The sequence below is a fragment of the Crocodylus porosus genome, unplaced genomic scaffold (assembly GCF_001723895.1).
Source record: "Crocodylus porosus isolate Cpor-Errol unplaced genomic scaffold, CroPor_comp1, whole genome shotgun sequence".
Lineage (NCBI taxonomy): Eukaryota > Metazoa > Chordata > Crocodylia > Crocodylidae > Crocodylus > Crocodylus porosus.
The window spans coordinates 64,695,281-64,721,299 of record NW_017728948.1 but is presented as its reverse complement, the minus strand read 5'-3'; the positions used below and the strand labels follow the sequence as shown (position 1 = coordinate 64,721,299).

The window sequence follows — 26,019 nt, the reverse complement described above, 5'->3', positions numbered from 1 at the left end:
TGGTGATTCCAGCCTTCTATCCTTTATAAGTCTCTCTTTTTAGGAAGAGGTCCTCAGGTTCCCTGCTAAGCCAAAGGGCATTGCTGTGTCCTTTTGCTACCTTTCCTCTGAGTTGGGATGGGCAGCCCTTGTGCTGTCAGAATCGCTCCCTTGAGGAGCAAACACTCCTCATAGACTCCTCTTCCTGTTCAGTCATGGTCCTTTAGGACCTCGACAACGAGCTTCCTGAGCTTGTCAAGGTCAGCTTTCCTGAAGTTGAAGACTTCAGCATTGCTGACTGACTTGCCAGCTTTGCGATGGATAGTGAAGGTGATCAGCTCATGGTCGCTATCACCCAGCTTTCCATCGATTCTTAGGTCACTGACTTCATCATCCCCCTTGGCCAGTACCGGGTCCAGTAATGCTTTACCTCTTGCCAGCCATAGACTTCTTGAGTTAGGTAGAGCTCATCCACGCGCATGAGGAAGCTTTGCGACTGATCGGATTTGGCCGAGTGCTCTTCCCATGACGTGTCCGGGTAGTTAGTCTCCCATGACAATCATACACCAAGAGTGTGCAGCCTCAGCCAGGTCCCTGGCAAATTCCTGGTCCACCTATTGTTTCTGGTTAGGAGGTCTGTAGTAGACTCCTACCATGGTGTCCCCTGCGCCATGTTCCCCACATATTTTAACCCAGAGGGACTCCAGTCATTCTCCCTGGGTGCCAATGTCAATTTGCAGGGATTGACATAGAGAGCTACACCCCCACCCCTTTTATCTACTTGATCTCTCCTGTACATGGTATAGCCGTCTATACCTGTGGGCCAGTCATAGGTGGAGTCCCACCAGGTCTTGTTATCCCTATGAGATAGTCTTGGAGGAGTTTGTGACTGTTTGACCTTGTTGTCCCTTGGGGCGCTCTGGTGAACAGGTGTTCCCGCAGATCCTGATGTACATCCCTTATATACTTATAGGCAGCCACAGGTCCCCCCTGAGCCTGCGCTTTTCCTGAGCATCCTTTAAAATAAGAGGAGTCTACAAACAGCAAGATGGGGTAGAGATTTCTGACTATAAAAGTCTCCTTAAACATGCAGAAAAATGGCAGAATAAGATCTCCTAGCTAGAGCTTAACAAATTGAGGGGGGAAAAAGTAAAGGGGTAGGTTCTTAATGATGAAAATAAATAACCAATGGAATAATTTATGTAATTTCTGTCACTTGAAGTTTTCAGATCAAGAGTGGCTGGCTTCCTAAAAGAAATAATGTGGCTGATACAGAAGTTACTGGCTTAATACAGAAATTACTGTGTAGTGTTTAATTCAGGAGCTGTTGGAGTAACTGATCATAATGGATACCACTGAACTTAAAAATCTATGAATTGGTTTCAGTTTGTCTTTTGGAACTTGAAGGAAACTGCCTTCTGACACATGTTCTCCATATTTCCTTTGTCCAATTTTTAAAAATTGAGACAATGCTCTGTAAATGATAGCATGCTACCATGTTTACATGAATCCAAGATGACTTCAAAGTTAAGATGCTGTTGTAGCAACAGGTAGATTCTATAATGGAAAATTGGTGGAAGGTTGTCTAATTAGTGGGAGGTTTTCTTAAATTGGTCCCTTCTGCTACTGTGGTGGAGAAATTTGCATCGGGATGAGGAACTGGAAAGACCAGAGCCAGAGCAAATGGTAAGGAGGGGAGGAGTTAGCTTGAGGGACAGGAACAGGGGATGAGGGAGGCAGGATGTGGAAGGGCAAGCACAGGAACCAGGGGCAAGGGGTTAGGGCCATTCTGGCCTGGAGCAGGTAGTGGCTCAGCTTCAGCTTCAGTCTTAAGTCCAGGGCCAAAGCTGGAGCAGAGCCACCACCTGCCCTGGGTTGGCACGCAAATCTAAGAAGCGGCTTTTTTATTCCTGTGCTGATTGAGGAAGGAAACCATGTCTTGGGGCTTTGTTACATGTTGCATGTTGAGCTGCTCAAATGTTATCAGTGTTAGTGCTAGTTCAAGTTTGAAGCAGTCATACCTTAAAGCTAAAAACCTCTGACTGTCCCCTCCCAGAACAGCTGTGACTTGCCAATACAGAGCTGGCAAGCATGGGCCTGACTAGGAGCTACAGCTGTGAGTTGCCACTATGAGTTAACAGGATGGGGGTGGGTAATGAAATGGGAGGTAGAAAAGAAATGTGGGTGCAGGAAGAGTGGTGAAATGAAGGAAGTCAGCCACTGAAAGATAAAATAAAACTAAAAAAAAAAAAGTATTTTAAAAGAAAGAGGAAGTACATTTAAAGACGTTCTCATGTTTTAATAAATTGGGATTGGGATTGAGGTTTGGGGGAATGCTGGTCTTTCTTCCTGGGGTGGCTGGGAGGTGGGAGCAGTGAGTGGAGGTGCTTTTGAGGGAGCTACTGCCCCTGGCCCAGGAAGGAAGCCTCAGTTTATAGGGACCGGATCCCCCTACCTTGTTCTTTCCCACTCCCTAGACCCTACTCCTGGACCCATCCATACCCTGTTTGCTGGCTAGCTGGCATGTACTCTGTAAGCTGTTTGCATGATAGGTGCACCCCGGGAGTTGGGGGTGGGAGTGGGAAGGTTAGACCCCTGGGAGCAGGAGAGAGAGTTGGCTGGTGTCAGAAGTGCTCTGTGGGCAGTAGAGTTCAGGGGGTGGAAATGTTGTCCACACAAAACAGGAGGGTGAGGGAAGAGAAATTGCATCCTGGGATGCTGGAGAACTGCAACCTGTGTGGCTCATCTGTGGAGTGTGGCTGCACATTAATAGAACATGAGCTGGGTAACACAGATCAGAGAAAAACCTACTTTGGAGTGGCATAACTTCAAGCCACCTAAAGTGAGCTTAACATTAATTTCAGGTGTTAATGACAATCCAGGGGTTAAGAGCTCGAGGACTGCCTAAAATTGATATGTAACAAGGCTCTTGGGTTTGAGTAAATATGATATTAGAAAACTGCAGCCATTTTGCTTACCGCAATGTTATAAAAATAAAATGAATACAGAGTTGACAACAGCAAGAAAACTTTGTACAGTTGTATTTTAAAATATTGGTGAAGGCAGCCATCTTACATCAAGTTGATTTAATTTTTTTACTATGGTAAAAATAGGAACTTTTTCACATATATTCTGGCAAATTTAAATCCTTTGTTTTATAGTGGGAGAGAGTAGCAGTCCAGTGTTGTTCAACTTAGAATTCTGTAGTGGCTGTATAGTGCAGAACTATATGCTTCCTAATAGCAGAACATGTTTTAAAGGAAGATGTGAATTTCCAGGTGGCTTAATTTCCAAAAACCGCTTATCAGTTGCACACTGCAGAGAGGTGTTTCAGAGTGGGCTTACAGGGAAACAAAAACTAAGAAGAGGGAGGGGAAAGAGTAGGGGAAGGACTGCTTTGATATTGACATGTAGTTCCTGATTCAGTTCCTCAGCTCCCTGATTGCTTCCCTCAGCCCTCATCATTTCCCCAGCTCTTCCCAGGGGGAACAGGCTCTTGATCCGCATACAAGGTTTCAGCAGGCTGCCGCTGCAGGCTGTAGCCAGTGGAAGTCACTCGGTGGAGCCTGCATTAAGCGCTATGGAGACTGAGGTGCTGCCACTAGCCCCAGCATGCAGCGGCAGCCGGCTGAAAGCCAGCGCTCAGATCAGGGGGCCTGCGCCCCCTGGGAAGAGCTGGGGAATTGAACCGGGAGCTGGGGAATCCCTGCTGCATGACCTGGCTCCACAGAGAGCAGATATCCATGCCAGGGCCTCCTTGTTGCCACTGCCTGCCCTGTGCAGCCCCACATCGGTGGGGCAGTGTGGAGCAGGCAGCGGTGGTGAGGAGATCCCGAGCAAGGATTTCTGCTCCCTGTGGAGCTGAGTCACCCAGCAGAGACCAGCAGGTGCTGCTCTGTGCTGCTTCCCTCCCCTGCAACCCAGCATGACAGGGATCAGAGATCCACATGGGGGTCTCCTTGCGTGTGTGGAGGTCAGTGGCCCTCCCCTGGACCAGCCACCCCCAGACCCATCCTGCTCCCCGCTGGGGCCCTGCAGCCCCAAGCCCTGCCCATCTGGGCAGTACGGCTGTGCAAAACTTCCTTTGCAGCCTGTTTGAAACAGACTCAAAGGAGATTAAGCTCTGGAACATTCAGCCAAAATGAACAGGACAGTGATCCAAAACACCGAAATGAATCACTGTCTTCTGAAGCAGTGTATATAATACCTGAAACTGCATCAAAATACAGCCGTTTCACACAGCCATAGTATACAATCTCTTTATCTAACCTTCTCTTTATGATTGTGAGGTGCTGTTACAATAGTAACTGGTCAGTAAGATAAACATTGGAATTTTTTATCCAATGAACTCTAAATAATCTTTATCACATAATGGATTGGAAAGAACATACACAATGCTTAATTTCATTTTTTGACTGTATGGATATGATAGAGAGTGTTTCATTTATGGCTTCTGGGTTCTATACTTAGTTACTATTATGTATTACTGGTGTGTCCTGTTATGCAGGATCTATCACATAAGTATAAAGAATGCAGAATTTCTATGGTTTGTTTTACAATTCAGAAACAAAGTTTGCATAAATTTGTTAAGAGAAATCCAAGACTGAAATCTTTAATATGAATATAATGAATTGATTGAAGCACAGTTTGATCTCTCAAAAATGGTGCAAAGGAAGAGCAAAAGTCATTAAAGTCAGTGTTGTTACTTCAGATTTACACCATTCCTGTGAAGAGCGGAATGTAATCCCTCATATACAATCATGTGTTACAAAGCTAAAAGTGTGCAACCTCTTGATGTTTCTTGAACCTAGCTGTGATGACCTTTGTGACACTTACTCTTAGGGCAGTCTTTATAACAGTCTGCAGTAGGAGTGCTCAACTTTTGGTCTGTAGGCCAAATCTAGCCCATGGTAGCTTGTCATCCAGCTTGCAAGGTCCAGAAATTTGGCAGAAAGGGAGCAGTGGCAGTGTTCCCCTGATGCCAAATTTCCAGACCCATGAGGAGTCCTGTGCCCTGTGTGCTGGATGGGTACCTGATCCTAGTGGACAGGGTCTGACAGGGTGGCCAGGTCCCAGGACCTATCCCCAGTCTGGAGGGGCAGGAAGGGGCAACACCAGGTCCCTGGGGTCCAATCTCATTGTGCAGGACAAGGAGAGGCGGTGCCAGGCTCCATGGCATCTTCCCTGAAAATCAGTGCCTGGTGCTGGTGTCCTACTCGCCTACCCCTAGTTATACTAGTTCTTATTGATTGATATATCAGTGTTGTTACAGCATTCTGCCATTTGTAATAATCCCAGCAGAAGTATGGCAATGTCTTTTTCTGTGTGATTTAGGATTACATTTTGCTTCTTAAACTGTAGCAAAACTCCAAAGATATTGAACTATTAGCTTCATAATAATATTTTATTATTTTTAAAGAAATACAAATGTGGAATGGCAAGCTTTCCAATCCATCAAAAATCTTATTCTTCTTAACCAAAAATACACTAGTGGGTAAAATATGTGAATGTATTGACATTTATTCTGTAATGTCATTTGCAGTCATTCTGATAGCTGTTGCTTTTATCATATGTTATTAGAGACCATAAGAAGGGACTGTCTAGTGAGGTGTTTGATACCTTTTATGAAATGACCTCCAGATAAGCACCCTTGTTAACAGTATTGTTGTACCTAAGGAACAGAAAATATTGTTGTCCAGGGATAACTATTTGGCTTTTTTCCTGAAAAACCCTCCAATTATAATGAAAAGGAGGGCATGATTCTTACATCTAGCATGTTAGTATGTCTGACGTACCTGGTGCTGATATTGAAGAATAATGCTAAAAAATATTTTCTTTCCTACAGAAAATGCAAAGGACATTCTCGTGATTTATGAAGAAGAGGCAGAAGAATGGGCTCTGTATTTAAAATATCTTTTCAAACACATAGTAAAGGAAGAAGGAATCTTACTTTACAATTTAGAAGTTTCATCTCTGAAACATATCGAATTGTGCTGTTTATCCTGTTATAAATGCAAACTGCTGATATTATCCAATGGACTTCTAAAATGTCTCAATCAGACAAGAAGGGATTTCCTAGACCAAGTTCTTGAACCACCAGATAAGGTTGTGATTCTGCTTTGTGGGGTGCACAATTCAGACATTCTCTATGAAATACTGACCTTAGACAAAAGTACCTGGGAGATCTCTACTGATCAAGATCCTGAGGAATACCTCTCCATTATGACCAATATTATTCAACAAGGTAATTTAAGAAACAAAATCTCTTCTATTATGATTATTTTAATAAAAATCGTCTAATAGTGTTAATGCTAATTGAAAAAGATAATAATTAAAATACTTTGGAATAACAGATCTTCATTTCGGCCCAGGATCTTCATCTTGCTCACGATACTTTGTCATTTAAGCCTGGTGATAGCAGTTGTTCTCAACCTTTTTAGACTTAAGGCACCCCTCCAAAACTTTTCAGAATTGAATGGCGCCCATTAAAAAGATAATATAAATAACTGATGAATACTGTAATATAAGCATTATAATCTAGTATTAATTAACATGCTGTTAATATTGATATCTTGGGCTGTAAGGCATAGAGTCCAGGATGCCCAGCCTGCAAGAACAAGGTGCTGGGGTGCACATGCAGCATGTTGGGAGTGCTGGGGGCTGAGACAAGGAGGGGTGGGTATCCATAGCAGGTTCTTTCAGTATCCTGGGCTGAGAACCACTAAATTATAGAGGGTAAGGGGGTTATCTGTTTCCCCCTAGATTTATCTTCCCTACTGAAGCAGTGGGAAGAGGATAAATTCAAGACAAACCTCCAATAATTAAATTCTCTACGTGGAAAATTAAATTGATAAGTGTTCCATATGTACAGTCTAATTATTGGTGGAGGGTGGGAGGGGTTGTCATATAATCAGGGTCATCTTATGTTTGAGTAAATATGGTACTGTTACTGCTGCAGGACACTTATGCTGCACAATGCTACCTGCATACTGAATAAGTGAAATAGGTATTTCTTCGTTTTGGTTTATGCTTTCACAAAACTTCTGTTTACTGAATTTGCTTGAAAAGTACTAGTATAATAAAGAGGACCAAAATCTTTGCTGCTGCCAATGGCTGGTAGCAGTGACTTCTGATGAGGGTGCAAATAGGGCTGAAGTTAGCACTTGTTGGATTATATGGTCACAGTGGTTTCACTGTGTGGGGGGGAGTGTTATTCTGTCTCAAAATAGAAGGACTTGCAAGTCTTACTGCAAGAATGTTCCTTACTGTCTGATGTAATTGTGTGTGTTTACATATACAGGTTAATTGAAAATGTCCAGTGTTCTCAAGGTTTTACTCAGAAACTATACTTGTGCAACAAAAAGGGCTCAGATGAACAGGCAGGATTGTCTTCTTGCCGCTCAGCATTTTCTGCTGATTTAATACTTCTTCATATGGGAACTATTGCCTTTCCCTAAACCTGTCTGTTACCTCTACAGGCATGTCCAGACAAATGTGGATGTGCAGTATTTGGTGCTGTAAACTCATCTGCGGTGGCACATATTACACATGCAGGCGTCCCCCTGCACTGCTATTTTGCAGCATGGGGGAGGGGGAGGGGTTGACCCTGGGATCTCCCGTGGTCAAAAAAAAAACCCATGCCAAAAAAATGTGAGGTGGTGTACATGGTGCCAGTGCATGCCACCCAAAACTGGAGCCCAGCTGACTGGAGCCACACTCCAGCTGCCAGCCAGGCTTCCTGCTGCAGGACCACTGCGGCTGCAGCTCCTGGAGGCCTCCAGGACCCCAGGTAAGGTGGGACCTAGCACAGTTGATGGTTCCAGCCTCCCCTACCCCACCTGGTGTAATCTGCTGTAAGCCAAAGAGCATGTGACACAAGCATGTGACAAGTAGTGTGCCGCTGCTACTTGTCCCTGGGGAAACACATGTTCCCACTCATCTGGACATGCCCTATGTGTCCTGTCACTTTCTGTGTTTTGAAATGTGACTACCCAATTTGGCTACCCGAAAGAACTGGGGGTGGGAGAGTGGGGGTGGCTGGACAGTGTGCTGCTACAGCTTGCCACTGATTTGTTGAAGGAGTGGGATGGCACCAGTAAAGCTACGAGCAGAGGTTGTCCCAGGAGAGGTTGTTTCATTCCAGTGAAGACTGATATGAAAACCACAATTCCTGAAAACCAAGTCTAGTTTCTTAGAAGAAAAGTATTTCTTCATTTTGGTCTATGCTTTCATAAAGCACTTGTTTACTGACTGTGCTTGCAGAATACTCTTATAAGTGTTAAGGAAGGCCAAAATATTTTACTTTTGACAGTGGCCAGTGTCAGTGATTTCAGATAAAAGTGCAGACTGCTGTGGTTAGCACTTTATTTGTGGGATCTCATGGTCACAATCCAGGTTTCATTGTGTGTGTATGGGCAAGTGAAGGCGGCTGTTCTACCCTGAAGCAAAGGACATGCAACACTTACAACATTTCTTACTAACGTAATTGAGCATGTCTGCAAAATGCATCTACAAGTTAATCTTTTTTAGAATCTTGCCAAACACTTTGCTGAATATCATGATTTCACAGGGATTTTCCCTGTTTATGTAGGCATTGTAGAAACTATTTATTTAATTTATAATTTTAAAATTTGTTTCTGAATGAAAGGACCAAGAAGTCTGTTTGACTTCTCTTTTCTCCTGCTGTCCTCCATCATGCTCCCTCCCCCTCATTTTTTTCTAAATTAAACACTTCAAACATTTTCAGTCTTCCCATGCCTTATTAATTGCTTTTTTGCCTGTCTCTGATCCTCTCTTTCTCTCTTCTTCTTGAGATAAGGTCAAAAGCAGAACACAGCACTGTATTTTTCAATCCTATTATTTCTCTTTGCTCATGAACATTATTCATTACTGCTCATTTGCTCACTTTTCACATTTGTAGTACCTTGTATCCCCTCAACTCATGCCTCTTCAAAGTTTATGGAGTTCTCACATTTTTCCTTAAAACTCCCCTTTTCCGTGACCTGTTTAATTTAGAATAGCTAACTGGTGCCATAGCATCAGTTCTCCACTGGAGCTGAGTTTTTGTTTTTTGCATGGTCTGAGCACCCAGCACGGTAGTTATTCTAGATCCGTGATTCTCAGTCAGGGGTCCATAGTATGCTAAGCCATAGCATCTGTAGATCTTTTTAAGGGTATTTCAGAGTGCTGCACAATAATGGCACTGTGTAACAGGGCCCCTCCCCATTACTGAGAAGAGGAAAGCCAGAGGGTCACAGTATCTTTGAGAGAGCCCCCTTGTGAATATAGACTAGGCTTTGGAATGCAGAGGGGCCACTGCCAGGCCTAAAGCACTAGGGGGAGTGGCTGCCAGGCCCCTTAGTGCCATGAGGGGTACTGCCTGAAGCTTGCTAGAGAGTGTGGCACCAAACAGTGGGGCTAAAAGAGCTGAAGCCTATAGAATGTGAATAGCAGGCTGCTGGAGCATGGCCATAGGCAGTTGATTGAGGGAAGCAGGACTGCAGCAGAGGGTAGTCAGGGTAGCCTGATAATTGAACCAGTTGGGACAATAGGAACCTACTGTTATCTCTTAAAAGAGCTCCAAGTCACATGAGCAAGAAGGGGAGGAGCAGAGATGCATATAATCCACGCCCAGGAGTAGGAGCTGCAGTCTGGATCCTGCTTGGGTTGGAATAGGATTCTGCATGCTCTGGGGAGAAGAAGCTGCGCAGAACTTGGAGAGCAGGAGCTCACATGATCTGAAGGGAAGAAAGCCCTGAAGATCTAGCTTAAAAGAGATTCTGCAAGGGACTGCTTGGTTAATAAATAATTAAATATTCACATTCTGTTTATGCTGCTGATTAAGTCCATGAGGCATGAGTGTGGTTATGGGAGACACTGGAGGCCACAATTAGAAGCCCCAAGGCAGTGAAAGTGGGTTGCCAGAGGTCCTGAGATGGAGACAGGCAGGTACCAGAAGCCCAGAGACTGTGGTTGGAGGCCAGAGGCTCAGAGATGAAGATAGCAGGCTGGAGAGCAAAAAAAGGCTATGTGGAGGGCCCATAAGCCCTAGAGAGATGGTGCTGAAGGTAGCAAGGTCCAGAGAGACAGTGCCAAGAGCGGAAGCCCCTAAAAAGGATATTCTGGCCTCTGGAGGAAGTCTCCCAAAAGTCATCAGAATATTTCATATCAAAGGCATGGCAGGGGGAAAAAGGGAGGGTGTTATGGAGGCTGGGGAGCGCAGAAGGCAGATCTGACTGTGAGGAACATCAGACTCTAAGCAGGGACATAGCTCCAGGATTGCTACACACTGTGTAGGTGTGCAAACACGTACATGATTCACAAGTTAAACCAAGAGATATCATAGTTTCAAAAACATTCTTACCTGTTGTGGTCTTTCTGAGGTCCTTGCAATGGAAGAGTTGGTCTGTTATGTTTCTGTAATAATGAAACTAGTGAAAGCTAGTAGCTGGCATTTTCTGAGGAGTGCCTGGAGTTTTAAAAAGTTGAGAGCCACTGTTCTAGATGCACAGTTCAGTGCTTTTCTGGTCATGGCATTACAGAGAACATTGAGGACTTGCTATAACTCAAGGATAGCTAAGATATGGCCTGGAAGCACCTGTGGAGCTGTATGATCCGGCCTTTGGGTCTTGGACTGACCTGGTGCACTGTATGTGAATCTAGTCTGGTGTGTGCTGCATGAGGCATAAGGAGGCTGGACCCAGTGATGTGGGTGCCGCACACAGCACAAGAGGTCAGTCAGAGATACTCAAGAGCTTAGCAATAGAACTTTGCTATTGACCTATCCCTACAATAAAGTGGGTGACTGGCCCCAAAGCAAGATGTGCTGTCTTAATGCCAGTAGGGAGTTTCTTGATACAAGATGAATTTTCTGCTGACTATTTCCAGCTGGACTCTGTTCTCTTTGCTCTGTTTGAGCAATGTAGAGGACACAATGAACCAACAAATCAAATTTTACATCTTTTATTGTTCTTGATCAACCTTTAGCCTACCAGATTGTGACAACTTCAGCCTTGTGTGGTGGAGAATATTTTACATGCTAGCATTTCCTTTCAGTTATGAGATGGTTTGCACACACGCAGTGATAGTGACATAAATGATTATATTAGTGAAATTAATACTATTAACTACATTTTAAATGAAGGTATTAAACAATGTTTAGATAATTTACTAAATAAAACATCTAATATACCATTAAGCATGATTCAGAGAAAGTCAGGAAGGCTTGTTGCCTGTAGTTGAGAGCATTAATAGGAGGAGAAAATGAAGTACTGAAACTTGGAAATTATGCTTTGTAACATGTGTTTCCTGGGTGGTGGCAAATTTTACTATATTCACATTCAGTACAAGAGAGAATGCAAATATTTTTGCCGTTGTCAAGAGATTCCCACAGCAAGAGTTCTTGTAAAAACAGTTTTACAATGATGTTCTCTGAAGCAGCTAAATTCAAGCGTTTCAAATATTTCAAATAGTTTCTGAATTATACTGATGCTTGTTTGTTGTTAAAAAAAATAGAACTCTACACCAAAGTTAAGTCTTCTGAGGTTGTATTTTTCCATAATAAGACTGAAGAATCTTTTTCCCTCTACAACTCTGAGTTTAATTATAGTGCATATTGACTTTAGTAATTTAGTATTTTGGCTTTTATTTGCTTTTCCTTTCTCAATACTGCTAAGTCTATAGGTCAGGGGTGCATTTTTAATTAAATTATTTTCCCTCCTTTTTTCTCTATTCTACCTATCATCATTTTTGTGTGGCTGACAACCTGATATTGTAGATAGCCATGAGGATAGACACGTCTTCTCCCACAAATGTAGTCTGGTCTATGTTAATTTGTGGGCCTGTTTTTCAGTCGTCTTATTCCTGCCATCACTTGTAAAGTACAATTTAGACTATTTCGATGTTTAATTAAGTGATTTGCAGGTACTTAGATATTTAAATGTCTAAAATTGCTCCCATGGTGATTTGTACTCTCACATTACACATGCAAGAAAGGAGGGTAAATCTTGAATCTTTTACCTGATATAGATGTCTTTCTGTGACAGTATTTGTAAAGTAAGTTCATAAGATTTTTTTCATAGGCCTGTGGGGTTTCATTGTGATTTAGTTAGTCTGTAAGGTACAAATCTACCCTGTCTTCAGACTAATGTGGCTAACTAGCTCTCATGTTTCAGCTTGTTAGGGGTCTTCATATCCAAAACTTTTTTCAGTGACTATTTTATCTGATTGTATTTACACAAATAAATATGAGAGTCCTCTTCACTTCTCTTATAAGCCTGTTCCAAAAGAAAAAATGGCCCCTTTTCTTCTATTATCAAGGAATTGAACTTCTTTACTATTGGACAGCTAAGTTATGATGCCCAAATTCCAATGTATAAATTTACACTTCCATAAAGGTGTCTAAATGTGAAATAAATACAGTACTTCAAATTAGGTATGGATATTGGATGAAAATTGTACTCTTCGTTTACTTACTTAGTTAAACTTACTAATGAGAATGTATTATGTGTAAAAACAGTTATGGAGAACTTTAAATACAGACCAAGATGGTACATTCCTTTGCTTAGGCATAGAATGTTTCTGGGGGGTCTGTTTTCTTTCCTGTTTGGCAAGGTTTTATTTTTTTTTGTGTGTGATGTGTTTTATTGGATCAACTCTATGGTTGGGAGATCTGCTGGACTAGACTTTCCATGCTGTGCCCTTCAGGTTGACTTGAAAAAGGGAACTTATGTCTAAAGGCTTGTCCAGCAGCTCTCTCAACTATGCAGTTGGTCCAGTTAAAAATATCACAAAAAATCTGTGTCTCTTGGATGTTTCCTGGACCGCCACAGCTACAGCAACACTCCAACCCAGTTTCTGGTTTAGTGTTTTATAAGATGAATAATTTTTCAGTTTCTCTATTCATTAATTGCAATGGTGCCATTGTAATGACAGCACATGATTTTTGATAAGAACTGTTGTTCATTAAGGGTACATGTAGATGAAATAGGGGCCCTACATAGAAGCAGTGGGTTTTTAAAAAGTGAAGTAAACCCCTGTGTCATGTACATCCATGCCTTACTTGCTTCTCCATTGGCAGAGGGAGGGGGAGCTGTCAGTGGGCAGAGTGGTCCCTGGGCTGCCAGGGGCAGTAGGGTGGGGCTGATGCTTCCCTCCATGGCAGCGGCGGCCCCCCCACACAAATAGCACCCACCCACTGGGTCCCCACACAGCTCTTGCAGGCAGGCAGACTCCAGGGGGACAGAACAAAAAAAATGATCGGGCTTGCCACTTTTTTTTTTTTCTTCTTTGTTAGAGCCTGCCTGCTCAGGCTGCTGCTGGGCTGCCTGCACAGTCCCTGATCTGCACGGAGCCCCGTGCTTTGCTCCACGGCTGTAGGGAAGCAAACTAAAACTCCTTGAAGGTGTTTTAGTTTGCTGCGCCCCAAAATCATTTAAGGTGCATTATGCCGCCAAATGTGCAAGAGCGGCTAGAATTAATGCTCAGTATGCTGACAACATATGCAAACATCAGTACCATTTAAGCAGTGCAAAAGCATGTAACCTGCTTTAAAGTGTTGTGCTCACATGCCCCTCATTTAGTCTATACACACTATAGGAATTCAGTTACTAGAATTGATTTGTTTTATATGGAACATATAACCACTTGAAACCAGAACAAGAACCTAAGCTGGAGCCATAGAAGTTGAAAATCTCTATAGCCAATAAGTGAGGATTGTTGGTCCACTATTAATTATTCTTAACTTCTCTGCTCCTTTTTTCTTAATCCTGCAAAAGTCTGAAAAGTCTTATTCATGATGACATAATCAGATTTCTTGGCAATTTGTGTTTTGATCCATCTAACCACTTGTAATGACCTGTGCCCATGGATGTTGAAGCCTACTTAGTATATGCAGTGTTTTTTCTCTTGCTTCAGACATAAATTGCATTAAAAACTACTTATAACCGGCCACTGACATCTCAAAATGATTGTTTTCAGTTAAGAACAAATGTATAAAGTCTTACTGGTGATACAACTTAAAAGAATAAAAAGTTAAACATTCTTCATTTTAATTTACTTTGTTTTTATGGCACTCCTTTTTTAATGAATTGTTTTATTATGATCGTCTTTAAAGTGCATACGTGAACACCTTCCAAGTTTGTGTCTTGTTTACATTTGGAAAAACAATGTAAAGCAGTCAGCATTTAGTTGCAATTCTGAGGTTGTTTTTAAGTCTAATAAATAAGTAATGATTACACCAGGCATTTTTCGAGGTTATCTAATATAGGGCTACAAAATGGTTGTGTGGGTCATCAGCTTTACAAACGCTCCATCAAAGGCATGCCTGACATGTGTCTGTTTTATGCATCAAGCATTTTCATAAAGTTTTTCCAACCGTTATTATGAGGTGTAACTCAAAAGAAAAAGTTTTTTGAAATACATTAATATACTTTTTGGCAGACTGTTATGACTATAACATAAATGTCATTTACAATTCATTTGTGCTAGATTTTCTATTAACCTTATTTTATCATCTTAAGAAGATAAGGAAAAGTAAATGTCATTGTGTTTGATTGCATGGAAGAACTGATAGATATTTAAGTTAATATGAAAGGAAGTGAACATGTAGAATATTAAAATAGTTTATATATAGGGATAATTTTTGTTTTTAGCAGGTTCATTCTAAGATTACTCTGGTGCAAATGAAATCAGAATTTGGCTAGACTTTAATGTGATTTTTATATACAAAACAAGATTATTAAGGTTACCAATACAGAGACTTGAAAGTCAGGAAATGCCAGTTATGGTTGCCTGTGAGACCTTAATTAGGCCCCTTTGTGCATGTGTATTATGATATAGCCTTTAATTACATGATCACATACTATTTTTTCCACAGAACCATGGCCTCATTCAGTGCCTGGGATGAATATAACTTAATAAGGAGCTATTCAATATTTTGTTGCATAGTCATTGTTCCATGCATCTCCCCATGTCTTATATACTGCACAGTATTCAAGCCCTGTTCTGCAGGCAGAATTATTAATTTCCTGATGGGCTTTTGTATAGAGCTCATCACAAGAATATCTGATTTTTCCACCAAATACTAGCTAATTTATCTTCACCCCCCATGTGGTGAGAGAGTAGAATTATCACCATTTTACAGATAGGCAGCTTAAGCAAAGCAATATTAGGGTCAAAAGTTTCTGTTAATTTTTATGTTCATTTGAGACGTCTAGAGTTTGACTTTCCTCTGTAAATAGCACTACACAACATTTAAAATAATCAAGCACAGCTACCTTGACTTTGTGCTGCTGCGAGAGCTCGGCACTTCTGCAGCTCAAATCCAAGGATTTCAAGATGGACGCTTGTGAATTCTGTTCCCCCCTAACATGGTATAAATGAACAAAGAAATGAGCCATTTACTTGTTTATCCTCAAGCTTCTCTCTCTAATAATTTCCATAGCCAAAAAACTCTCTTGCTCCTTCTACTCAGGCTTATGTTCTTCTGTTTCTCTCTGCTTCTACTTGACTTTCTGTGTACCAGACATAGACACACTAACTCACCTGGTTTTTGCAATCATGGAAACTCTTTTAATCTACCTAGGTAAGATTTTTTGCTTAGGTCTTACCACACAGCCAATATCCTGTGGTGGTGGCTTCTGTTTTTTTCCGCCTATCCCAGTAAATGAAAAGAACTTAGCATATTTTCTTTCAACACACCCCAAAATATAATACACACCTCATGTTTGAAAGGCAGAATGAAGACATTTTTTTTCTAGATGTATGTCTGTATGTCTTGTTTTCAGCTGACTCACCCTCACCATTCTTTCCTAATTAAAGTTGTAACCCTATCTGCTGCTGAAGGCTGGTCTCTGTCGGTGCATTTATTTTGAAGAGACCTAAAGAGATTCCAGGGCTGGGAAACAGGAGGAGAGAGACCAGAAGCAGCCACTCCCCAGCAAAATGGCATAAGAAAAGTAAGATTGTTTAGTGGAAGCTGCTGCAGTGTAGAGCAGGAAGCAACGCAGGGTCCTTGTATTCCAGGCAGAAAATCAGCTTCTCCATTAATGCACACACCCAATTTTGGGGGGACTGATTTTAGAGGAAAAGGTATGTGCTATATATAAGAAAATATAGGAATTGCTCCTTCCCTTTAGCTGGAAGGGGCACAACCACCTTGGTGATTTTTCCAGTCAGCACCAAGTTACCTTATAGCAGTCACTAATAACTTCTAGCACAAAACTTCATGATTTTTTTCAGTCAAATTTATTCAAGTTATCATTAAATCCTTTACCATGTTGTTCTTGCAAGTAGATAACATGAATATAGTGTTCGTGATATTCTCTGCATAGTACTTATAAAATAGTCAGGAAACACCATGCTGCAGTAATTAGAATAGAACAGAAATACAATGCTGCAATAGTAACAACAATCTGTAAAGGTACATGTTAAGGGAGCACAGCTCAAATAACTGAAATACAGCTCTACCAGACAAGAAAAGAAAGAGAAATATGGGGTCCAAGTTGAAAGTAAACAGATTGGTCCAGCAAAGATATAAAAGGTTCTCTTGGGATAACATCTCCTTTTCTAATTCTAGAGTAGACCTTGCCAGAAGACATACAGTTAATGGTAAAAACAAAGTATATTCCATACAATAGCTAATAAATTACTAAATAACATCTCATAAATGCCTACTGCCAATCTTTGAATATCACGTTTTAATATTTTAATCTCTAATGTAGCTTTAGCACCCTGGGAAAACATGTATTTCTTCTTAACACTTTCAAATGAAATTAAGTTCTCTTTATCATATATAGGCATTGTCTTGCAGTTAGTTAGCTGTCCTAGAATAAGTTTTTTCTAAAGTATTTTTTTCATCCCACAAATGATTATCAGAATACTTATGAAGAAAAGAATTAGACCATTTGGGAAAGAGGCAGCAGGAAAGTGGCCGAGGAGATTTCCATTTAAGGATGTTTCTAGGGAAATGTTAATTGAAGGATTTTTTTTTTCCTTAGGTGAACCACAGAACGAAGAATTAGAAGAATTGATGTCTTATACCTATGCAGAAGTTCTTGCAAACGGTGAGCTTTAAATTCCCTAAGCTTCACTTAAATAGAGCAAAATACTCTTCACCAGACTGAGTTAAGAGCATTTGTTTTCTTACATCTGGTCAGACCTGAAAGGCAGTGAACTAACCTTTCCTTAGGTTTCAGCTACACTGAGGAACATGCCTTGTTCTCAGACATCTACCCACACATCTACAACCCACACATCCCTGTAAGGAGTTCCAGAAGGGGGAAATAGAGCTGACAGAACCATTTTCTTTCTTTGATTCCAACTTAGGCAGAGGATAGGAAGAGATGGGGAAATTTCCTTCTCTGATCAAATTGGTGATGAGGAAAAGATCTTCAATAGCGCAAAGGGGGCTAAATGAGGGTTGAAGGCTGCTGTGAGATTTCCATTTCAAGCCATTCATTCATTATTGGCCAGTGCTATTTTATTTTACTGACAGCAAGATTTGGAGGTCAGTAAACACCTCAATCAAGTGCCAGCTTTCAGTTCTGCTTTACTAGCCTTGTAAATGCCTACTAAAGTAGCCAGTAATGAATGCAGAGGAGAGGGAGGTTCCCCAAGTCCAGGAGTGAAGAAAAAGGAAGGAACTTCATCTCTGCTTTTAGTGAAGAGTGGGTTTTCCTACATAGCATTAGGGCTGTGAGAAACAGCACTGTTCTGATTCGGCTTCAGTTTTGACAGTTCTACAGAACAGGGTTTCATTTTTAATTTTATTTTGTTTCAAAACCACTGTTCCGTTCTGTCAAAACTGTTTTGTTGTTTTGATGCTGTTTTAATGTTTGACCCATAGTTATTATGAGGAAACAAAAAATGCAGCAGGCAGGCAGATCAGGGGCTTCCCGGCACCACCAGGAGGGCTGCAGGGGCTGTGCTGGAGTTCTCCTGGGGGTGTGAGCCCCTGATCTTCCTGCCAGATGAGAGAAGCCAGGTGCCACTGCCTAGGACCAGCGCCAGGAAGATCGGTGCTGCCGCTGGTCCCTGGTGGCAGCACTCAGCTTCTGTCACCTGGCAGGCAGATCAGAGGCTCACAGCCCTGGGAGGACTCCAGCACTGTTCGCACAGCTTTCCTGGGCGTGCTGGCAGGCCCCTGATCTGCCTGCCAGCTGACAGGAGATGGGTGCTTCTACCTGGGCCCAGTGGCATAGGGCTGGGCCAGATCAGTTGGTTCAGGGACCCACTGCCCTGATCCTGGAGTGGGGGAGGGTCTCTGTGCCAGCTGATTTGGCCCGGGCCCCGCACCCTTCTCTAGCTGGCTCCAGTACAGAGCTGGGGCAGATCAGCTCATGTGGGGACCCACCCCTGCCCTGGATTGGCATACCTGCCCCCTCCCCACCGCTCTTTGTGGTGCCAGCAAGCCACTGGGACCTGAGCCTGGTACGGTGGGGGCAGGGCACATCCCCAGCTGGAGGAGGGTGCAGGGCCCAGGGCAGATCAGTTGGTGCAGGACCCTCCCTGGCCCTGGGATCAGGGCAGTGGGTCCCTGCACCAACTGATCTGCCCTGGCCCCATACCGGAGCTGGCTGGAGGAGGTCCCAGCAGCTTGCAGCCCACTGTGGGGGGTGGGGCGCAGCCCCAGGGCTGCACTCTGCCCCCTGCATTGAGCTCAGGTCCCAGTGGCTTGCAGCCCCGTGGAACTCAGCTTGTCCACTTCCCACTACCAGGCTGAGCTCCATGGGGCTGGTGGAGCCCATTGGAGTGCAGCATGGCGATGGGAGGCAGGGAGAGCCAGGGCTGCGCTCCCCGCCGGGCTGAGCCACATGGGGCTGCGGAGCGCAGCCCTAGCTCTCCCCTGCCTCCTACCACCTAGCTGCTGATTCAAAACTTGAAACATTTTGAAAGTTTCAAAACATTTAAACTGGTCTCATTTCATTTCAAGGCTGTTTCAAAGCCCTCTGTTTCATTTCGATTTCACTGTTTCAAGCTCAAAACGAGTTGAAACAGTGTTGAAAGGAAACAGCCGGTGAAATTTTGCACAGTCCTACATAGAATGTCCCTCTTTCCCGTCTCCCTTTCCCATCCCTTACAGAAACTGCCCTTCATCAGCTCTATTACTAAACAGATATCAAATAACAAGTTTCTCTGAAGTCACTGGGTCAGCCCCACCAATTTATTGACTGATGAAAAGGATTGATGAAGTTACTAATTATTTTTAGAAATTCCTGTCTTACTACTTTCATCTTGTGGCAAATGAGAAGCCTTGCTGAGGTTACTGGCATGGTGCGAGAGAACAGGCTCCTAAGGGTGGTTGTAATACATCCTAGTGGCCAAACTATTTGTTTTCCTCAGCTATTCAGGGTGACTTCCTCACTGTCCTGCTTGCTACATCTTGATGTCTTGGAGGTGTCACTCTATTATTTTTTGTGGGACTTCCCTAATCCTAGTCACTTAACTGCCCCTGGGGCACTAATCCTTTTGCCCAAGTCTTGACCTTCTTTAGGTTTTGGCTCCTTTTCTCTTGCTGAGGTCCTCAGGCTTGGCTCACTGTCTCAGGCTTTGGCTCCTGGGCCCCAGCCTCACTGCGTGCCTGCCTTATACAGGGCTTAATATAGAGCACTCCCTTGGCACCCTGCTGTGTGGCCTCCAAGCCTCACCCATGGCCACAACCTGGTTTGCTGGTTAACACATGACTCTAAAGGAAGACAGCTACATAACTCAAAACTCAACTCTCCATGGAGTCCAACAGAGCTCCTTCCTTTTGTGTGGTTAGAGCCAGGTCAGTCCTTGAGTCTTGTGCTCATGTCTATATGGCCCTTTTCTCCTCCCCTCCTCGTCATCTAACCTAGCACTTCTGGCAATAGGGTGCAGGTACTGCTACTTAGGTCAGCCTACAGACTGATTGCTGTGGCCTTTTCCAAGTTGTTTGCCCGTGCTGCCCTTGCAGCTAACCTTCCACTCAGTAGCAGGGGTTGAGATCCTTTGCTGCACTTGGCAACTCTGCTTTGCTGGCATGGTTTGTAGATTCATAGATGCTAGGATCCGAAGGGTCCCTGGCTGTGATCCAACGCACCACCCCCATTAAGACTCCTTTACATGCACTCACCTGCAGACTCTGAAGACTGTCTGAAGCCAATGATGTGGACACACAGAGTTTAGACTCCTCCTGCTCTCCTCCCTGTGGCCATTCCCATGCAAACTCCAGCACGCTCTTGAAGAGTGGCGCCTGTTTGCAGAACCTGTTTGCACGGCTCAGGAGTGCGGCTCCTGCCCAGCACAACTAAATAGGGATGAGAGGGGAAAAAAAACCCTTCCTGATTCCCTACAGCTGGCCTGGCTTCTCCTCGCCCTTCCCCACCTTGCCTGGCTTACCTTTTTGCTGTTGCTGCTGGCTCCTGCTGGCTCCTTTCCCTCTGGTCCCACCACTCTGCTTGGTGGAGTTGTGGGGAGCCAAGGGCTCACGTGTGCTACTGCACACATTTGCCTTCTTTGGGGTCTGGACATGACTTGTGTTAGAGTACAAGATGCTTTCACTAGCTTTAGCAGCTGGGTGGAATTCAAGATACACGTTTATGAGGTATTTAGTTCAGCATGACGCTGGGCTGATGTCAAGACACAGGTATCTGTGATGTTACTAGCTCATCATCTCAGGCTTACTAGTGTGATGTTAAAGGTTCAGAATTCAGTAATATTGGACTGTCTTAGGCTGCATAGCCCACAGAACTTATGTCAAGACAAAAGAAAGCCTGAAGTTCCTTTCTGAGGTCATGTTGACTGGCTGACTTTTCTGAAGTAGTTTTTTGGCTTTGATGTGAGAACATAGGGCACTAGAAGAAGAAATGCCCTGTGTGACTCAATCTGCTTGTAACTCCAAGAAAAGAGGGAAATCTAGTCTCTTGTGCTCTCCCTTACTTTTATTCTTGACTCTATTATAGCCCTACATCTTCCTTCTACCTTCATGTGGCAACTTGAAAAGCAAAATTACGCATCAGTGTCCAGTTTTTTCAGCCACTCAGCAGCTTCTGTGAACAAAGAATTAATTAAGGCCTTTCCTCAGGATAAAGCTATTTCACTCAGAGCTGTTGCATGAGTACTTTTTGGACCTCAAACCCCTTTATTGACCATCGGTTATCATGTTGATGGTATTGCCTAAGCCAGTGGTGCCCAACCCTTTTGCCCAGTGGGCCAGATCCAGTTAGTGGTCCTGCTCCAGACCCCTTGTACAGTAGGTACCCTCTGATCACATGGAGGATGCAGCGGGCTGACCTTAACGTGGCCCTACAGGGGAAAGGAGCTTGACCACCCCTGTGGGAAGGGGGTGTGGCCCCAGTTCCAACCCAGCCCCATGGTGGAGGGAAGGTAGCATGGCCCAGCCCCAAGCCGCAAGTGGGGGAAAGACAGGTAATGGATCAGTCTGATGTGGGCAAGAAGATGCACGCGGGGCTTGGGACTCAGCAATTTGGTTGTGGGGGGGCATATTAGTGGCCACTGCTCCACCACCTCCAAATTTCTGGCACCTTGGGGATCCCAGTGGCCCAGTTGAGATGACACCATGCACTGCATTTGGCCTGAGACCCAGAGGTCAAGCACCCCTAGCTTAAGCCAAAGGATTTAACATTAAGGATTGTAAGTACATCAGTGAAACTCAGTACTGTGAGTAAGCAAGATAAGGAACTATGGGCTGGGGTGAATGGACTATAAGATGGATAGATAAATAACTGGATTACTGGGCTCAGTAATCAATAGTTTGATATCTAGCAGCTGGTATCAAGTGGAGTGCCCCAAGGGTCAGTCCTAGGGCAGGTTTTGTTCAATATCATCACCAGTGATCTAGAAGATGAGATGGAGTGTGCCCTCAGCAGATTTGCAGATGATGATGTGATGGGCAAGCTGGTAGTGGTTTAGCCCAGGGGTTTTGAAAGGGTAAAAGATGATTGGAGGACTTGGGATTCCCTTTCCTCACCAATCCGACCCCAGAGACTCACCCTCCATGACTCAGGAGAGACCAGCAGCTGACTCAGCTGACTCAGGAGAGGCCAGCAAGGGAGCACAAGGAAGGAGTTTCAAAGAGCTGGCAAAAGCTGGGGCCAGCAGGGTGGGAGCAGTTGCCCCAGAAGCACCTGAAGGACTAGGACCTTCAGGCAGCAGTTGGACCCTCATCAGTGTGGCATGCAGCCGGCAGGAGAGGCTCCCCGCTGGGCTCCAGGATCTCCTACGAGAGGATGTGGCCAGTAGGAGAGGCTCCACAGCTCCAACAAGGATTTGAGCAGTGACCTGAGAGGTTCCCAGCTCTACTTCCAGCTCCTCCAATAAGAGGTCAGGCAGCTTCAACATGAGGCAGGGGCTCTAGGAAGGTCAAGACTCCTAGCAGATTATAGCTGCACCAGCACTGGTGGCTGTGTAGTAGAGTGTCTGCTTATCACATGGGAGATGTGAGTTCAAGTCCCAGTTGGGGTGAGTGAAGTGGCAGGGAGGAGTTCTTGTTGCAGTGGAAAGGGGTCATTGTATTTTCCCTCTTTCCCCCCTCCAGGTTCCTAGGCCCTATATTCCTTGTTATTTGACATTTTGTATTTTGTGCCTTTTATATTCCCCACCAGTATTGTTTGTTCTGCTGTTTGTGTTTTATATTTTATTAACCCTGTCTTTTGTCAACTGGATGAATATGTCTATGATTGTAAGTATCTAACTTGTATTGAATCCTGCCCCCTCGGGGCGTTGTAGTGTCCCATATACCCCTGGTTTATACTGGTGATGTTCCCAGTACTGTTCTCTCATTAAAAGGTATATGGTTAAGTCTCCGTTAGTGATCTGACTCTTCTCTATAGGGGGAGGAGAGTCCCTACACTTCCCACAGCACTTGTGCACCGGCTCTGCTCCCTTCACCTCGAGAGGGTGTACCTCTTGGAGTACCACCCGGGTTACAACAACAAACTGGGTGGAGCAGTTGATATGTTGGAGAGTAAGGCTAGGATTCTGGAGGACCTAGACAAATTGGAGGATTGAGCCAAAAGAAATCTCATGAAGTTCAGTAAGGAGAAGTGGAAAGTCCTGCACTTAGGATGGAACAGTACCAACTACCAGTACAGACTGGGGACTGATGGGCTAAGCAGAGCTCTGCAGAAGAGGATGTGGGGGTTACAGTGGGCAATAAGCTGTATATAAGCGAACAGTGTGTGCTTGTTGCAAAGAAGGCTAACAGCATACTGGGCTTCATTAATAGGAACATTACTAGTAGATGAAGGGAAGTGATTCTTCTGTGTGGCACTGGTGAGGCCACATCTAGAGTACCATGTCCAATTTGGGCCTCCCACTATAGAAAAGATGTAGAGAAATTGGAGAGAGTGAAGCAGAGGGCAACAAAACTGATAAGGGGTCTGGGCACGCGGTTTATGCGGAGAGACTAAGGGAAATAAGGAGGATTTAATAACAACCTTCAACTATCTAAAGGGTGGTTCCAAAGAGAACAGAGGTAGATTGTTCTCAGTAGTGGCAGATGACAGAACAAGGACCAATGGCCTCAAGTTGCAGCAAGGGAAGTTTAGGTTAGATATTATGAAGAACTTTCTCACTAGGAGGGTAGTAGAGCACTGGAACAAGTTACCCAAAGAAGCTGTTGAATCTCCATTGTTGGTGGTTTTTAAGATCCTGGTAAACAAAGCCTTGGCCAGGATGACATAGTTGGGGATGGTCCTACTTTGAGCAGAGGGTTGGACTAGATGACCTCTTGAGGTCCCTCCCAACCCTAATTTTCTCAGTTTCTATGATTCTTCATTTCCAATTTCCACTCTAGCCTTGTTTTTATCTGGCAGCATTCTGTCTAGTTTGGAAAGTCCAGGGCCATATTAGTGGTTAGCCTCATATACTCCTTGTTTTTCCTGTGCAAAAACTGCTTTTTATCTTTTGTTGGCCCTTAGGAAAGCCTTGTAATTCCTAATGCAAGGCACGTAGAGTATCCCAGGTGTTTCACCTGTCACAGTACTCGAAAATCCACTATATGCTGATGGCAACAAAAAGCCCTCCTCTCTTCCCCTGTGCAGAGCAGGCTTCTTCCTGCCTACTGAACACCTTTGAAGGTTTGTAGATTCATCATTTTCTCTTAGTGATGCAACAGGGAACAGCTCTCTCAGATCCCTGAATACCTGCAGATGTAGAAACTGGCTCAAGAAGAATGAGGATAGGGAGCATTAGACCAGACCATGTCAATTTCTCAAACTAGCAAAGGTAAAGAGGTGCTCTTGGAAAAAGTAGGTGAATCTCATCAGCATGAATTGTTCCAGCAATAACCCTGGATTAGTGGGCAAAGTGAATCCAGCAAATTTGCTTACCTCCAATAAAAAGGGGGAAAGTACAAAATATGGACAACATATGTGCAAAAAGTTTGCAGTTCAACTCGGACAAATATGATACCTTGGTTACCAGCTCAAATACAAATAACTGTGCACTTCTGTGATAAGATAAACCTGGGCAAGCTTCATGAAAGAACTCCATTTTAAGGAAGGACTCAAAGAAGGTTTCTTTTTGACACCCTAGAAGCTGGAGTCTATTTTAAGAACACAGGAATTGCATACAAAAAGCAAAGGTTAAGAGTGAAAGAACATGACTGAATTTAGGCTTGAACGTCAATGAAAACTGCACAGATCAAAAGTACAAAGCTTAAATGAGAAACAAGGGGGAACTGTGGTGGAAAGAACAGCAAGCAGCTGACATGACAAATGGAAAGAAAGCAAACAATATATCCAATAAAGCAAAGATGGATGGGGAATGAGTGAGCGCTAACAATCAATAAGAAGTGATTGACTAAAGTGAATTGTGCAAAGCCCTCAGGGAAAAGGTAAAAGCGTACATTGGAAAATGGAAAAACAATATGATCTCTGAGATCCTTTGGGAAAATATGGGCTACAAGCAGATGTGAAAACAATTGATTTGGTAGTACCTGTGAATGACGGAAAAGATCCAGTAGTGGAATGCTAATCATGATGATGTGAATGTGCTGAGGGTTCATTCCTGTATGTGAGAAAAGAATCATCTGAACAAGTCAAAGTTGATGCTTTTAGTTACTTGTAACTTTTAGTTACTTGTAACTTTATTTCAGCTTAATATTTATCTTTCCATATAAGAAAACAGGCCTAGTTACATTTTTGGAAAACAGTTCTTCTTGTTCGGCAGAAAACATTCAAATTCTTAACATCCTCCACAGATAATCATTATTGTATTTTGTAAAATGGGTTGGAAGAGTGAACAGCTATACATCTTTAATAACCTTATAAACTATATGGATAAAGATGTGCAGGCCTAATTAATGGATTTACTTTAATCCATTCATTTTCTAAAAGTTACAAGTAGCCTAAAATTAAAATAAATATGCAGTATTATTAGCTAAAGACTGTTCCATCTCCATGTTATAATTTTGCCTCTTTACTGTTCACCTTCAATTAATTGATACTAGAACACCAGTCTGAAATATGTTAAGAGATAGGGAAAAGTTGGGCTCCACAATATGAGTTTGATGCTTACCAACTGGCCACCTGATTGTTTAGCTCTCTATATTTTTCTGGCTCTGTTCAGAAAGCTGATGCTTCAGCATATCTTTACATATACAGCTGGAACTTCACTATACTGTGGCTAGCTGGACAGAGGCTAGAGCTCCAGGGAAAAAAAAAATAGATGCCATATCTTTTGGAGTATAGGCAGAAGAGTTTCTAGTCCACTTATGAGCAAAATATCTTAAATATCCTGAATTTCTTTCTGTCTGTCCTTTACGTGTTTTGATTTATAGTCAGATTTTAATAAAATGTGTCTATTCTAGATTTTAGGCATTGTTGACATGGAAGAGTATACTGAATTAAAACATAAAGACTGCAGTTTATTTTCACCACAAAACTGGAAAATGTGAAAATAAATCAACAAGAAATGAAACCAAACAGAAATCATAGTTTCATAGTTTCTAGGGTCGGAAGGGACCTGAGCAGATCATCTAGTCCAAACCCCTGCCATGGCAGGAAAGAGTACTGGGGTCAAATGACCCCAGCAAGATGTTCATCTAACCTCCTC

At 43.2% G+C, this 26,019-nt stretch overlaps 1 protein-coding gene across 1 annotated transcript in view; it reads left to right on the top strand.

Annotated features, from left to right (window-relative positions):
* Positions 1 to 26,019, top strand: part of BANK1 (B-cell scaffold protein with ankyrin repeats 1) — a 346,310-nt gene that overhangs the window by 37,280 nt on the left and 283,011 nt on the right. The window contains exons 2-3 of the mRNA XM_019553351.1: positions 5,825 to 6,223; positions 16,977 to 17,042. Coding sequence (XP_019408896.1) covers positions 5,825 to 6,223; positions 16,977 to 17,042 — 465 coding nt within the window. The remainder of the gene's footprint in view (positions 1 to 5,824; positions 6,224 to 16,976; positions 17,043 to 26,019) is intronic.